The sequence below is a fragment of the Juglans regia genome, chromosome 15, assembly GCF_001411555.2.
Source record: "Juglans regia cultivar Chandler chromosome 15, Walnut 2.0, whole genome shotgun sequence".
NCBI classification, from domain to species: domain Eukaryota; kingdom Viridiplantae; phylum Streptophyta; class Magnoliopsida; order Fagales; family Juglandaceae; genus Juglans; species Juglans regia.
Genome location: NC_049915.1, coordinates 18,105,560 through 18,122,439, shown reverse-complemented (window position 1 = coordinate 18,122,439; position 16,880 = coordinate 18,105,560). Strand labels below are relative to the sequence as shown.

The window sequence follows — 16,880 nt, the reverse complement described above, 5'->3', positions numbered from 1 at the left end:
CCATATCCAGCCATCTCAGAATGACCAAAGGATGATCTCAGGTGCAGTAATGAACAAGATTCTTAGGGAACTTTCAAGTGGCGGGCAGAATCTTAATAACATATATCTTATGACACAAGTAAAAAGGGTCTTAAAAAAAACCTAGTAAATTGGAAAAAGGAAGATCCTCCTTTAATCATGAGGTATGTAACAAGGTGAGGGGGTAAAGTTAAAGAGGAATGGGTTGGGGAAGGAAGAGATGATTTACTTTTGTCCAAATCAGCTTGAACTTTGGTGGGGCTAATCGGCTCTTGGGATTCTTGTATTTATTCATGCACGTGGGGTTGCAAGATAGAGGAATCCGGGCCCCTCCAAACTGATTTTTTTTTTAAAGAAAAAAACGCTGATTTGATTTTTTTCCTTATATTAATTACATCGATTACAACTAGAGGTAAAAAAAAAATAAAAAAACTGATGGAATGGTAAACCAGATCGGATCGGATTTAACTATTGAGTTTGGTTCGGTGGCTTGGGAACCCACAGGAAATTCGAGCTCTTTGTGATTTAATCACAAGGGAAGGACCCGACCTGCTGTTCTTGCAGGAGACGAAGCTTGTGGCACGAGGCATGGAAGCTTGTAAATTTAGATTGGGTTTTACAAATTGTTTTTCTGTTGATTCAGTTGGGCATAGTGGTGGTTTGAGTTTGTTGTGGAATTCTGAGTTGGGTATTGAGCTTAAATCCTATTCGAGATACCATATTGATGTCCATGTTAAAATGGATGATTTACGGGAGTGGCATTTTACGGGTATATATGTCAATCCGGAGGCTTCCAACAGAGTATCTACTTGGAATCTCATTAGAACGCTTCACTCTATTGAACAAACTCCTTGGCTCTTAGGGGGAGATTTTAATGAAGTTCTACATTTACATGAAAAGCGGGGTGGACGACCACGTTCTGATACTCAGATTGGGGCTTTTCGGGAGTTGTTATCTGTTTGTGAGTTTACGTGATTTGGGATTTCGAAAGCCAAAATTTACTTGGTGGAATGGAAGGGAAGGCGCTGGGCCTATTTCGGAGCGTCTTGACAGATATATGGGGAATTCTTCTTTCTGTTGCTTATTTCCGCATGCGATGGTTTTAAATGGAACTGTGGCATACTTAGATCATTTGCCTGTTGTGTTTGATTCTTTATACAGTAGGCCTAGGCCACTTGTCAGGCGGCCTTTTCGTTTTGAAGCCATGTGGGTGGGTGAGGAGAGATGCGAACTAATTATTGACCAAGTTTGGAATAACATGCGTACTAGTCTTGGGATGGAGGAGGTTCTTCATCTTATTAAGGGTTGTGGAGAAGAGTTGGCTAGCTGGAACAAAGTCTCCTTTGGTCAGGTTCGAAGGAAATTAAATGAAGCCCGTAATGAGCTTGCGAGGTTGCAGATTATTCACTCTAGTCATTTAGATACTGGTGGGCTTGGTCGGGCTAGAAAGGAAGTTCAGATGTGGCTTGAAAGAGAAGAGATTATGTGGCGTCAATGATCTCGTGTGCAATGGTTGAAAGAGGGGGATCAGAACACCCGCTATTTTCATTCTAAGGCATCGTTCAGGAAGAGGAAGAATGTCATTCAGAGTCTTAAGGATAATGGTGGATTGTGGTATGAGGATGGACAAAGGGATAAGCTGATTGTTGACTATTTCAAGAATTTATTTACTACTTCTGCCCCACGGAATCAGGAGCATGTTTTGAGTCTTGTTGATTGAAAGGTAACGGCTGAAATGAATGTTGAGCTCACTAAGCCATTTGTAGCAGCGGAAGTTAAAGCAGCTTTGGACCAAATGCACCCAACCAAAGCGCCAGGGCCTGACGGCATGCCTGCTTTGTTCTTTCAATCCTATTGGCACATTATAGGCGACTCTATTACAGCTGCTGTTTTGGACTCGCTTCATACTGGTAAGTTGCCTTCTAAACTCAACCATACTCTTATTTGCTTGATACCGAAGAAGAAAACATGTGAGCTTGTTTCCGATTACCGACCAATAAGTTTGTGTAACGTGATTTACAAGCTGGTTTCGAAGGTCATTGTGAATAGGATGAAAAGTTTTTTACCTGCTATTATCTCTGAATCTCAGTGTGCATTTATGGGGGGGCGTTTGATTAGTGACAATGTGTTGACTGCTTATGAACTTGTGAATTTTTTGAGGAATAAAAGGATGGGGAAGAAAGGGTATATGTCTATTAAATTAGACATGAGCAATGCATATGATAGAGTTGAATGGGAGTTCCTTGAAAAAATTCTGCTTCAATTGGGATTTGCAACCAGTTTTGTTAACCTTATAATGGAATGTGTTAGAACTGTTACTTTTTCAGTTTTAATTAACGGGAGTGCTCAGGGATCCATTGTGCCTACAAGGGGGATTAGACAAGGGGATCCACTCTCCCCTTACCTTTTCCTCTTCTGCACTGAAGGGTTAATTGCATTATTGAGAGAAGCTGAATTAAGAAGGCAGCTGGTTGGAGTTAAGGTTTGTCATGGGGCACCAATGGTTACTCATCTTCTCTTTGCTGACGATAGTCTTCTTTTCTGTCGAGCTGATGTTGCTACAACCAATTTTATTCAAGGCCTTTTGGATGAATATGAAGTGGCTTCCGGGCAAATGATAAATAAGAGTAAAACAACAATGGTGTTTTCAAAGAATGTGGATGCTGTTAAACAACGTGAGCTGCTGCAGTTATGGGGTGTGCACACGTTCCAGCCGTATGATAGATATCTTGGATTGCCTAATTTTGTAGGTAGATCAAAAGTCCAAGCTTTTGCAAGCATTAAGACTCAGGTGTGGAATAATCTGCAGAGTTGGAAAGGGAAACTTCTTTCTCAAGGGGGTAGGGAAATCCTAATAAAAGCTGTAGCGTCATCTATACCCACCTATTCTATGAGTTGTTTTAAACTACCATTGACGTTGTGTCGGGAGCTTGAAATGATGATGGCAAGGTTTTGGTGGGGTCAAAGGAGTGATGAACAGAAAATACATTGGTTGCGATGGAAGAAGTTGTGTGCTTCAAAATTTAGAGGTGGGATGGGTTTTAAGGATTTACACATTTTTAATATGTCTCTTTTGGCAAAGTAAGGTTGGCTTTTGTTACAAAATGAGAACTCCCTATTACATAGAATTTTTAAGGCTAAATACTACCCAAATTGCTCCCTTTTCCAAGCTTCTCTAGGCCCCAACCCTTCCTATGCGTGAAGGGGTATTTATGAAGCTAGGCGTTGGCTGTTGGAAGGTTGCAGATGGCGGGTTGGTAGTGGGGAAGCAGTGAAGATTTGGAAGGTGCCTTGGTTACTTGGTGCTAGAATTTTGCATCCTGAGTTGGATAGTAGAGATGGGTCTTATGTTGATGAAGAGCAAACAATTAATAGTCTCATTGATGAAAATAGTAGATCTTGGAATGTACAGGCAGTTAGAGCTCTCTTTAATCCAAACATAGTTGAGGAGATTTTCAAAATTCGTTTGGGTTCTCTTCCGGTTTTGGACAGATGGATATGGGATAAGGAGGCGAGTGGGAAGTTTTCTGTTAAGAGTATGTATAAGCTTATCCAAAATTTGTGGGCTGGCTGTAGGGGAGAATCATCTCTGCAGATGCAAGATAGAAGTTTATGGAGGAAGATATGGCATATGAAAGTTTCAAGGAAGGTTAAAAATTTTGCATGGAAGGCTTGCCAGGATATACTACCAACCCTTGCTAATCTCAGGCGGAGAAAGGTTGAAGTGGAGTCCATTTGTGGTTTTTGCCATACTCATGAGGAAGATATTAAGCATGCATTACTCGCTCTACTATTTCTAATATGTGGCACCACTTTTTTCCATTGTCACAACAGTTTTCACAATCTTTAAGCTTCATTGATACGGTGAGAAGGGTTGACAGCCAGGGTAATGAAGTTGCTTTCAATGAATTTTTTATTTTGTGCTGGAGTTTATGGTACAGGAGAAACCTCTGGCAGATGGGGGAAAAGTTGATACAACCAGTCCAAGCCGCTGACCATGCCTTATCCCTATGCAAAATCTTTAATGAAGTGAGAGTTTCAACAACCCGGTAGATTTATATGATTTCTAGATGGCAAGCCCCAACAGATGGTTTTCTCAAGTTGAATGTAGATGGTGCGATATTTGCTGATATGAGGAGAGCCGGAGTTGGGGGTTGTTCTACGGGATATGCGTGGGGTAATTGTGATGGTTGCCAGTAAACATGAAGAGGATGTTGATGGGGCTGAAACTATAGAGTCCATTGCTGTGTTGAGAGGCTTACAACTATGCCTTCCACTTGGAATTCCTAAGTTAATCCTTGAATGTGACTGCATGAATGTGGTACGGGAATTACAATCCACAGAGGCATCGATGGCTAGTGCCGGTAACATGATTAATGATGCTAATGGGGCGCTTCTAGGAGGTTCGTGTCCAACATGTTAATCGCATTGGGAATGGAGTTGCTCACTCTCTAGCTAGACATGCTTGGAACATTGTTGATATTAATGTTTGGTGGGAGCAGATCCATTCTTTTATTCGTAATGCACTATGGTTTGATACCAATTGATGTATTGTTGCTATTTCAATGAAGTTTATTTTAACAAAAAAAGAATTACGCGTTTGTATTTAAAACTCACCTTAACTCATCTTATCTCATCATTACAATTTTTTTAAATTCTTACACAAAATATAATAAATAATTTAACTTTTTCAAATCCCAAAATAATTTTTTTAAATTTTCACATAAAATATAATAAATAATTTAACTTTTATTCTACTATTCACAAACCATTTCAACCCATCTTAACTCATTTTTGAATCCAAATCACTAAATAAAAGACATTCATAAGATTAAGTTAATCTACCCCATTAATTTCTTGTTTGAAAAAGTTTATTTACGAATTTATTTATTTATTGACATATCTTACGTATTGTACTGAACATGAAGACTACTAGACTTTCCACACTAACTAACATAAAAATATATTAATTTTTTTATAACTATAATAAATCTTACAATAAGCAATTTATTTATGCATCGACTTATAAGTAATAAAATCCTAATTATTTCATATGCATGCAAATTTTCTTTTGTTTCTAACCCAACAAGAAATATCGGATATGTTAATTTCGTTTTGAGAAAATATACTTACAACCGTGAATTATGTAACTGTCGCGTAATCGCTTTGAAAAAAAAAAAATAAAAAATGAGACTTACATGAAAAAAATTAATTTTTTAATAATGGACTCCACTCTTTTTCAAAACGATTACGCGGCGATTACGCACTTCACGGTTGTATGTAGAGTTACTCTTTAGTTTTAGCCAAATTTCAAGATTTTTTTTTAAAAAAAATCAACTTTAAATAATCAAACATATATTAATCTAAAAATGGAAATTATTATTTTAACTTTTTATTCGATTATTTGCCTAAATTTAGTCGAGAAGTAAAAAACAAAAAAAATCAAAATAATTTATACAAAAATAAAACAAAAAAATAAAATAAAAAAAGAATTATATAATTAAACAAAATTTTAATTCTTTTCATCCAAACTGATCTAACATAAATTAAAATATTTCAAGCAATTTTTAAAAGATTTTCTATCTACTATAGTAAAACACAAGATAAGAAATGCATCCCAAAATTTTAAAAAGTAATGCAAACAAGGCACAGACTTTGGTATTATATTAATACAATTTTGCTATATATTAGTTATTATTTATTTTTATAAATTTATAAAATATTTTTTTATAAAAAATAAAATATGAGATAATAAATAATAATAAAATAGAATAATTATTCTAATCAAATATCATTTGAGATATTTTTCTTCGAAGAGTTTCGTTTAGTGTGAACAGAGGAGCCGCTAACAGGGACGTCGTTTTCAGAAGTTCTACGTCCTCTTCTCCTCCTCCTGGTAGCTCTGGCCCGTAGGTGGGGATTTCAGAATTCACGATCAAATGAGAAGTGACCCCTAAAACAGGATAAGCCATTCTAGCTTTTACTGCTTGCACCAAAAGCTAGCTAGGGCTAAGAAAACCTAACTTCTATACCCTAGGAATTAGGATGACTTTCCATATAGATAACTTAACCAAAACCCTTTATCTCTTTTAGAATAAGTTTAAATAAAGTTGAATTTAGATGATAAAATATTATTAAAATATTATTATAAAATATTATTATTATGATAATATTCTATTGAGATGATAAATAGAATATTATTATTATGATAAAATATTATTAGAATATTATTATTATTATTTTAAAATTAAAAAAAATTAAATTATTTATTATATTTTATATTAAGATTTAAAAAAATTATAATAATAAATTAAAATGAGCTCAACTTACTGCAAATTCCTGTATACAAAGACGTGTGACATGCAGAAAAAATCATTCCTGTTTTTTCTTTCTGGTTTCACATCGAAAAGACTCGTTCTGCATCCTGATCATCTACTCTCTCTCTGTGGATATCTTTTTATTTGGCTAAAGAAATGAAAATGATGAAAGAATTTTTTCACTATCAATGCGATCAATCAGATGATCATACTCCACTTTCAAGGGAGCAGTCAGGGAGCAGTCAGTACTACTCCGCCAACGTCCGATCGTCCTTTTGTTTGTTGTAATAGTAGAATTCTATATTGCTTTTTTAGGGCTCATGATGATGTTAACAAAGTGAAAGTGTGGGGATGAGAGCAGAATTTTTGGGAACTGGGATCTCTGAACTCCCATATTTTTTTTTGGAAATATCTTATTGTAAGTAAGTTTATGTATTAATTTATACACTAATATTAATATATAATAAATATGTTTAATAAAATGATGTGAATTAAAAATAAAAATAATTTTTATGATATATGAGATTTTTTTCTTCTCTTAGAATTTTTTTTAAATAAAAAAAATTATCGGTACGTAATATGGTGCACGAACTCGTATCTAGCAAAACCTATTTTTTTTTTATCAACTGATCTCCCATATTTTATTTTAGGAAAATCTGAACCTTCCGCTGGGTTCAGAGTGTTTTTACCTGTTTTTTTTTAAATTATTTTTTATATAATTTTTAATAATTTTAAAAAATAAAAAATATTATAATATTATTAAAAAATATTTTCTTAATCATTAAATAAAATAAAATTTTTTACTTCATGATTAAGAAAGTATTTTTTTAATGATTTCTTTTTTATTTTCTGATTAAAGAAGTGTTTTTTTACTGTTAAGTCTCATATTGTTTAACTATCACTATTATATTGCATTGACCTCCTATATAATGGTTGGCTTAGGAGGCTAAGACAATCTAAAATATAACTCTAATGATTTTATATTTTTTTAATGTATAAATTTCAATTTATACTTTAAATTATATTATAATTTGAGTTTAAAAATATTTTTAAAGTAAAAAAAAAAAAATTTAAACAACAAGTTGAGCGGAGGCGGGGCAGAGTGCGGTTTCTACCCCACCCTCCGGTAGCGGGGCAGGGTATGAAACCCCTCCATGCAGGTAGCATCCCTAGCTGGTAGATTGTTTTAGCTATTTTTATGAGTATACAGCCCTAGCTAGCTGCTTGGAGATCACTCCATGCAGTTCTGCCATATATATATAATGCCCCAAATTAAGTAGGTGCCGAAGTCACATGCCATTGATATTCAAGTTTGGTAGAAGATATCTATCCTCGTTGAGCTCATTATAATATATAATATATAAGAGCATTTGAGACTCGTCTTTAATTTTTATTCTTATGAATGGTTTTTTTTTTTTTTTTTTAATGCAAGGTTAATAAATGTTAGGGCTTGGGAGTAGTTCCTGAAACTTAAAATAATATTATATAGTTTCAACCATTTTATACGGACGAACAACTGGGCTTTTATAATTCTCAAACTGATCTAATAATATTGTTTTAATGTCAAAGTTTATTGATTAAATGCATGCATGAGGTGAATCTAATTTGCAACTGATCATCTTATATATTTCATGCATGCATTCCAATATTGCATCCTCGTCTTCATGATCAAAAGATTTGAGGCAATACGTACGGTACCGAACACACATGCATGCTTAATTAGATACATTCTGATCATCTAATCTCACTAAAAATTCAAAGAACACATGCATCTTGGCTATATTTTCCTCGCCAATGACATGACTACTTATATCAAATTTATCCATAGACAGTAAGAAATCACTTTTGACGTATATATAACTGTCATGAGATAGATCAATTTTTTTCCCTTTCTTCTTCTTCTTCTTCTTAGCTTCATCATTCTAGATAAGAAAAATTATTCTCATTAGCCACTATTCACTATCTCACACCTTATGAAAAATACTTATACTCTCTATGAAAAATACCTCACACCCCATAAAAAAACTGTAGGTGTGGAGTGTAAGAGTGAATAATAACTAATGAGTAGAATTTCTCGATAAGACAAATATCTAGGCAGTAATAATATTTGTCAAGGCAAGAATTAGTATTTTGGAAAACTTTAAAGCTTTGTCATGATATATAGCTCTAGTTATGACATTATTCTTACTGGTCCATATATATATATATATATATCATGTGCTTGCATCATGTCTTTTAATTGTCGAATACAAATATTCTACCACTAGTACTTCTTCTTCATTACTTTTTCTTCTAAGAATTGCTTCAAAATCTTGTGCTATAATGGTACCCTCTCTGCTAATTAATATTCAGGTCTGCTTGCAGCTTCTCATTAAAACTCTGAAAACATGTAGCATTATCAAGCAAATGCATGTGCGTTTGGTTCTTTGAAATACATGCATGTAAATTAACTATCATGTCAACGTCTTTAGTCGTATGATTCTTTTAATTTGGTCGTACGTATATATGTCTTGATCTGTTCCTAAACATTTCCATTGAAATACTTTTAAAACTAGTACCAAATGACAAACATTATTGAATGAATCATGCTGACTTTTGATGATTACTTTACTTCTTAAATATATAGATCATTAAGTATGAATGACCTGAATTAAGTACGTACGTGTCAATATTTATTGCCAACCAAAATTGTAATTTGTTCCAATAATTAAAGTGCTGGCGGAGATATATATTACAAGAAAAACGAATATTTATAATATTTTTTTGCGATAAGAAGTACTATTTGCAACGAAAATAAATTTATTTTAATTAAAAATAATCATTTCTCTAAAAATAATTAGTCACAAATAAATAATTTTCTTGTAATGATACGATCGATCGCGTGATAAAGCAAGCATTTCAACACGGCTTCTTCCAGCATGCAGCTAGCCATGGTCATGCTTGCTTATTAATGAATATTTATGCAATGCAGAACTTTAATGCTAACCAAGAATTTTGGCAGCATATATTAATAGCGTTGTTGATGCGCACTTAATATCTTCTGTTTTAAATATGTCAGAGGCCAACAATCAAATGTATATAATTACCTCTATATATATACTGTAGCTACGTACAGTACCATTAATATATTAGCATTAACATTACAGCTAATATTGCATTTTCTAGTACTGAATGAAACCAATATTATTGAAAAATCATCGATCAAATCATGCTGGATATTGGTTTTTCATACCTATACACTACAAAAAAATAGGGCATTTGAGACAAATTATTTGTGACGAGAATGACTATTTGAGACAAAAATAGACTCATTTTAGCAGGAAATAATCTTTTTGGCAGGAAATAGCTGGCAGGAAATAAGTTGTTTTCTTGTAGTGATATATATATATATATATATATTATATTAGAAAACAAGGCCTTTGCCTATATAACAAACAAGATTGGTTAATAAATGTAAGGATTATTGCCTGAGCTAGCTATATGATCGAGTGATGATCAAGCCTTTCAAGACATGGTTTGATCTGCTGCGGGTACGTAGCTAGCTAGTCATGCAGGTTATTGAATTGTGCAAAATATGCAACATTTAAGTGCCATAGATTTATTGGTATTGCGGTTTTTGGGTGGTTAATTAAAGGCATCATTAATTGTTTTCTGCATATATAAAATATGAAAGAGGCAATCAGCTGTCTCCGGTACGGCCATTAGTATGAACATTCCTAGCTACCTGCAGAAAAAAACTGATACATGATCACAGGTAATTCTCATGCTAAACAAACCAAGAAAATGAGTTATAAGCAAAGGAGATTTTCAACATAAATATATATATATATATATATATATATATATATATATACACACAAGCTGATCATGCATCAAGATGATCAGCAATTTAGCTTGCTGATTTGGGGTGTGTATATTTATATATATATATATATATATTATTTATCACATCCAGCTTATTGTGATAAATAGAACTTTTGAAATTGATTTAATTTCTTTATTTAAAGAATACAGTCCTACTGAAAATCATTATAAGAGAAAAACTTATTATACTAATTTTTCTAATTCTGAAAAATCATGTGTTAAAAGAAATAGAAAGAAAAAATGTATGCTCTTCATATATATATATATATATATATATAATGATCACCAAATTAAACATGAAAAATATATCAAAAAACACATATATAATGTGTCAACCTTTTAGGAAGGAAAGTTTCTATTTTCTTTTTCTTTGTTAACATTTAAGCTCCCTAATAATCAGATTCCAAACATTGGAGAAAGAAAAAAGATCCGTCTCATGTCTCATCGTGTATTAGTAAAGAACATTTATTAATTCGTTCTCCTACATGCAAAACCGAACTTGACGATCGAGTTAATTTTAATACCATAGGTGGGTGGAGAAAGTAACCATGCAGCTAGCTAGCTAGCCAGCCATGCATGCATATTTGTACCTAATTACTATATATACTTGCAACCATGGCAGGCCAAGGTCACCGTTGTTAATTATGCTTTTATGGTTACTTAAATACAGTTCTGAATGGAGTCGATGCATGCTGCATATATGGTCCAGCTATAAATATATATATATATATATTTATTATATATCAGAACTGGTACTACTAATTCTAGTGGAATAACTAAATTAATTTCAAGTTCTAAATTAAAGTAATTGGTCATCATTTATCGGCGGTTGACTTGGTTTAATTCTGCCACAATATTCATGCCTTACCTAAGTGCACAGAAATATTAAATTCTCTTGCTGGCTCTTTGCCTACCTAGCTAGCTAGCTAGCCTTCTCATGTCATGCTTGCAGCTAGCTAGCAATATGCATTGTGAAATATTAATTAATTTGCATTGCTTCCTGAGATCACCATGTGAACCTACAATATTGGTTAGGAATTTGAATATTGATATAAACCAAGTGTTTTAAATTTGAGCATGCATCCACCTAGCTAGCTACTACTTTTTTCTTCATTACTGCTGCTGTTGGCATCTCTATTACTGTTACTATACATCATCTCAGTACCCATTTATCTTCATCTATCTGCTTCAATTTTGAGAATCTGAATTCATAGCTTGGAGGACATATACAAGCTGTACCCAATGATCTGGAAGTTATTAATCTACAGCTATATATTATATATATATACCTCAACATGCTTGCACTGGTTTTATATATATATATATATATATATATATATATAGCTCAGTAGCAGCTAGCCCTAGCAGATAGATAGTTAGGTGGAAGAATATTATATTGCAAGTGTTGAATCATTTTAGGACGTTATAATTAAGATAATTGTTGTGAAAATTACTGAAAATGTTAGGAACCGCGCGAATTATTAGTACTATATGTAGTACTTTGGAATTTCAAAAAGACTGTTGAATGGGATCAAGATATAAACTTAAATATTCATGTTTAATTAATTATATATGTTCTAACAAAATATGAATTTTTGTAGCTTTTTTCCTTTCGAAATTAATTAGGGTTTTTTTTTTTTTTTCTTTTTTAACAGATGATGCAGATTAATTGGTATTTTAAGTTATTTTTTTCTTAAATCATATTTTGCAAAAAGCGAAAGCAGATGATAAAGGTAAGCCATTAATTAAACATCCCATAAAATTAATAAGTCTATTACGTAGTACGTAGTACTGCATGGAGAAAAGAAGTAGTGCTGAGGTGTAAGCTCACTACAAGAAATTAAGCTTTTTTCAGTGCTCAAAATCGTCGCAAATACCCCTAATAATTGTTGCAATTGATCATTTTCAGCGATTTCTAATTCGCTGCATGTTCGACGAAATTAAAGTGCATTTTCTGATCAATTTCAGCGTAGATAAAAATCGTCACAAAAACTACCATTTGCGGCAATTTTTTTCCGTTGCAATTGTCTCAAAAATCGACGAAAATGACATTTCCATTTACCATTTAATCGTTGAAAAAACTCAATTGCGGCGATATATAGCATCGCAAAAGGTTCAGAAATTGCTGCAAATGACTCAATATTTTTCCAAAATTTTGAATTATTGTCGCCATTATACATTTCTAGCAGTTAAATCTCGCCGCAAATAATTATTTGCGGCGATTAAAATTCGCCGCAAATAAAATAAAAAAAAAATGCTCGAGAATCCGGAAAAAATATTATACATATCCAAATTGTATGTTATTCCTCAAAAAAGTAATTGCACAAGTGGGAAATACAAAACCAAACTTACAAATTATCTAGAAACCAATAACAAGTGTCACCAAACAGGAGAAAAGAAATATACAACATTCCTTAATGGCAATAGATCACTATAACGGTACTGCATCCAACACAATCTCGAGGACTTTAGTTATATGTATTGCCTGAAATCAGAAAAAAAAAAAAAGAAAAGAATGTCTGGCCTAACTAGGAGAAAAATCATGTTTCTAATGCAAGTTACATAATGAAAAGTAATGTTTCCAGCTTTAACAAAATATGAAACCTAAATATGAAACTGCATGCATGCATGTGACCTCTAACTGCTATAGTATTTGGTAGCTACCGTATAAGGGTGTGGAGGGTGTGTCCTCTGCACCTACTTACAGATAGAATGACTCCAAAAATATTAGTAAATCCTCACACTGTGACCGCATGCCCACCAAAGGTGTAGAGAATGTTGGTGGCCCCAGTGAAGTATAGAACCATATTTGCTGGTCCTGAGTGCTTCACTCCCTTTACATACAGGCCCATATATAGGATAACAAAAGATATAAGAAAAATGGATCATGAGAAGGAAATTGTGCATGATTTCACTTTTTCTAATTTTATTGATCTAAATTCATATATTACAGTCTGATTTTTACTTGCCCGTGGATAAGGGAAGCAATGGTGAGATACCATGCAGTGTAAGTGGTCATTATAAGGCCCAAGAAAGACCAGATTCTGTAATTATGGAATGATGGGATGAAGACAATTGTTGCACAACATGCGCCAAAGATATAAGTCCAAGTTCTCTTGTCAAGATTGTTGTTTATATAGTATATATTACTGCAGTTATAATCATGTTGATTGAAAATACAAGTCAGTCAAGATATATATAATAATTCTTTCATTAAAAATGAAAATTATTGTTGTTATATATATGGCAATGAATAATTCTTGTATTTAATTTATATACCTTGCACATGCGATCAATTGAATTACAGATCCAAATAGAAGAAAAGTGCAGTTGAAAAAGAGGCCTACATTCCTCCAGAGTTTCCCCAACAGCCCATCAAGAATTTCAAACCACTGCACACAATCAAAGTAAGAAACTTGGAATCAGAAAAGAAAAATTTGGTTTGTGGCCAAAGAAAAAAAAACAGATGGTGATAAACTTGCACCTCTTCTGCACTGTTTCTCATAGGTAATATTTGTACCAAATCTAGCTAGCTGCATAATAATTAATGGGAGAGAGATGTAATTGCCTGAATAACATGATTCCTGAAGTCAAAATTTTCTCTCTTTTCTAGTTCTGTACTCAACATAAAGTACACTAAAAAGGTACGCAGTCCAGTTTCCCATCAACCCATAAAAGAGCTAAAAAAATGATTCCTGATGCCATTCCCAGTTGTGAAAATGAGTAGGGAAGTGTATGAAGCACTTGTGCAACCTGCATTCCATAACATAAAAAAATACACTAGTAACTAACTGAACAATGAAGTTTCCATAACAATCTGAGTCCAAAAACAATGAAATCTTTTATCTTGATCATGAACAAGTGCATGTCTGGTTAGAAGCACAGCTAAACCATGCATCATAGATCGAGCCACCATGCCAAAGAAGAGTAAATGAATTAAAACAAAAGATTTGCGGAGAAATGAATTAAAGCCAAAGAAGAGTATCAATAAATCAATTAGTCTTGAATTGATAATTCTATGCATAGACTACCAAAGAATAAAACAAAAGATTACAATCTAATTTGAGAAAGTTCTCACAGATACCTATCTTGGAAGAACCCTGTTATGAGCAATTAGAATTTTGATTTCTTGACACTGTTGAGAAATAATCTCACATTATCTGTCGATAAGGTCTTGGACATATTTATAAGTAATAAGCAATCATCTCTTGTAGAACCAATTTTTCAAGATGAGTTAGTACTATAATATATATATATATATATATATATATATTTAGAAGATAAAACTGCAAAAAAAGACTCGTACGACGTGTATAAATGAATGATCATCTTATAAAGAAAACTTAAAATCTTCCCGGAGTGAAGAAGATCATGAGGAAATTAATTAATATGGTCGATCTGAGGGTTTTGTGATCATCGGAATTTGTTTCTTTGCTATATATATTATAGTACTGATCGATGAATTATCTCCTCGGATCAGATCAGAGATCATGAGGCTACAGCTTCATGTTTTAGTTGAATAAAGATCTAATTAAGACGTTTATATTAAGGTCAATGAAGCATTAAAACGTAGAAACTAATTATCAGAATTAATAGGGTTACCGCTTAATTAATTACCACTGGATTATATATGGATACTTGAGTTTATAAAGGTGGGGCTTTAATTATAAGGATATAGTCATTCTAAAAATATTCATAATTTTGATATGTTCGCTCGACCAAAAGGTTTTCATGATGACGCATATTGTGAACAGTAGTTGGATTAAGGAACACAAATTTTGCCCAATTTAAAAGTCTGGCAGAAGGTCTCATCTCTTTACATGCAAGGCGTGCTACATTGATGAGTGTAGTCCCGTGTGAAATGTCGCAAATCCCTTTTGAAACTCGCTCGAGTATGATCAGTCTCGTGTACGGGAGATCTAGCATGCAAACTCTTTGGTTTTACAACATTATTTCTATTTTTTTATAGATACTGCATGCCCAACTCCATTGCAATTCTATTAGAGTACTAAGTTTAAAAAACTGAATATATATGCCAACATGATATTTTATTTTTTGTGTGATATATATGGTAATTGATCCAAATAAAGAAGATGAAGTTTAAATCTGGTGTTTAGATCATTTGTTAATCAGGGACTCGAGAGATCACAAGAGTTGTATTTTCTAAAGTTAATAGGTAGAAGTTGATTCAATATTGCCGTAAATCCCTAAGCAGACATTCCAACATAGACATGTAATTAGAGCACTGGCATCGGTCTCTTCAAAATGGAGGAATATTCAAAATTTGAATGGTTTGTGGTTAAAAACGCTGCATTGGATTTGGTAAACAATCAAAACTCCAACTTTGAGCTATAGTGTATTTACTTTCATCTCCATATTTGAAGACACACTGTTTATAGTCTATTCCTATTATTTTATTATAAAATCACTTCCTCCAACATTCAGATTAGTGCCACCACAGTTTAAGTATTAATGATGATTAATTGGATTGAGAAAAAAAATTAGTTGAGAAACAATAATTTAAGCATCAAATTAAATTATTAATTAACATCATATGGTTTGTGTAATTACAAAATATGAAAAAAATAAATTAAAAATATTTTTATTAAAAAAATAATGTAATATTATTATTTTGATTAATCCAATGTGGGGTTATGGTGATGGAGGTTTTAGATTTATGGAACATATGTACTTTTCATCAAATTTTGGAGATCACTTTGATGAAGCTAATACCAATGCTCTTAGTATGGAATGCAGGAATCATGTTTTGTTTGAACAAGGCATGCCAAGAAGGACCTTGGCAAGAAATCTAGGGCTCATTTAGATAATGAGATGAAATGATTTTAGATGAGTTGAATAAAATATTATTAGAATATTATTTTTTAATATTATTATTGTTTTGAGATTTGAAAAAATTGAATTGTTTATTATATTTTGCATGAAAATTTAAAAAATTTATAATGATGATGAGATGAGATGAAATGAAATAGATTAATATTCTTTCTATATCCAAACAGGCCATCCTCTCCTTTCCCATTAAAAATGTTAGGTGAATGGATTCGGAAGTTAGCAGGGCAGGCAGTAGTCATTCACTCATCAACTGCCCTGCTAACTTTAGAATAACGATCTTGGGAAGAACTCTCACTCTCTGATATTCCCATTAAAAAAAGTTCGGTGATTGAATTCTGAAGTTACCAGGGCAGTCACTAACTGGAATTATATGCAGAAATTCAAAGCAGACAAACACTTTGTTCCTAAAGAATTTTGAAGAGTTCAACTTTCATAGCGAAAAAAAGAGAGGCTTTCCTGCAACTGTCAGAACATGACTTAGAACTTAAAACTAGCTGAATGATAAGCCGTTTTCCTTCTGCTGATCTATTTGATTGTATGCTAGGGTGATAGAATGTAGAATATAATGAAGAGCTAAAATGGAAAAGTGTAGAATGAAAATAAGAGAGAAACGGATGAATGAATATAAAGTGTTGATCCTTATTTATGAAGAAATTGCATAGAGATGTTATTTGATAAATCTCTAAAACCAAATATTCTGATTATAATAACAATAATAAAATACAATATTTGATTTTAATTCTGATAAGAGTTTGTCTTCTGTTCAGCTTGTTGAAGATGGGTGGACTTACTGTGAAAGGGTTTTTTTCTTCCTTGAAGATTCTTTAGTTC

General features: G+C 32.8%; 1 protein-coding gene and 1 pseudogene across 1 annotated transcript; one reads left to right on the top strand and one right to left on the bottom strand.

The window, feature by feature from the left end:
- The first annotated feature begins 910 nt into the window (after window positions 1–910).
- On the top strand, window positions 911–1,516 carry LOC108993068. The gene has a single exon (XM_018967833.1). The coding sequence runs from the start codon at window positions 911–913 to the stop codon at window positions 1,514–1,516; it is 606 nt and encodes a 201-aa protein (XP_018823378.1).
- An 11,421-nt stretch (window positions 1,517–12,937) lies between these two features.
- LOC108993067 lies at window positions 12,938–14,116 on the bottom strand (annotated as a pseudogene).
- Window positions 14,117–16,880: the final 2,764 nt, after the last annotated feature.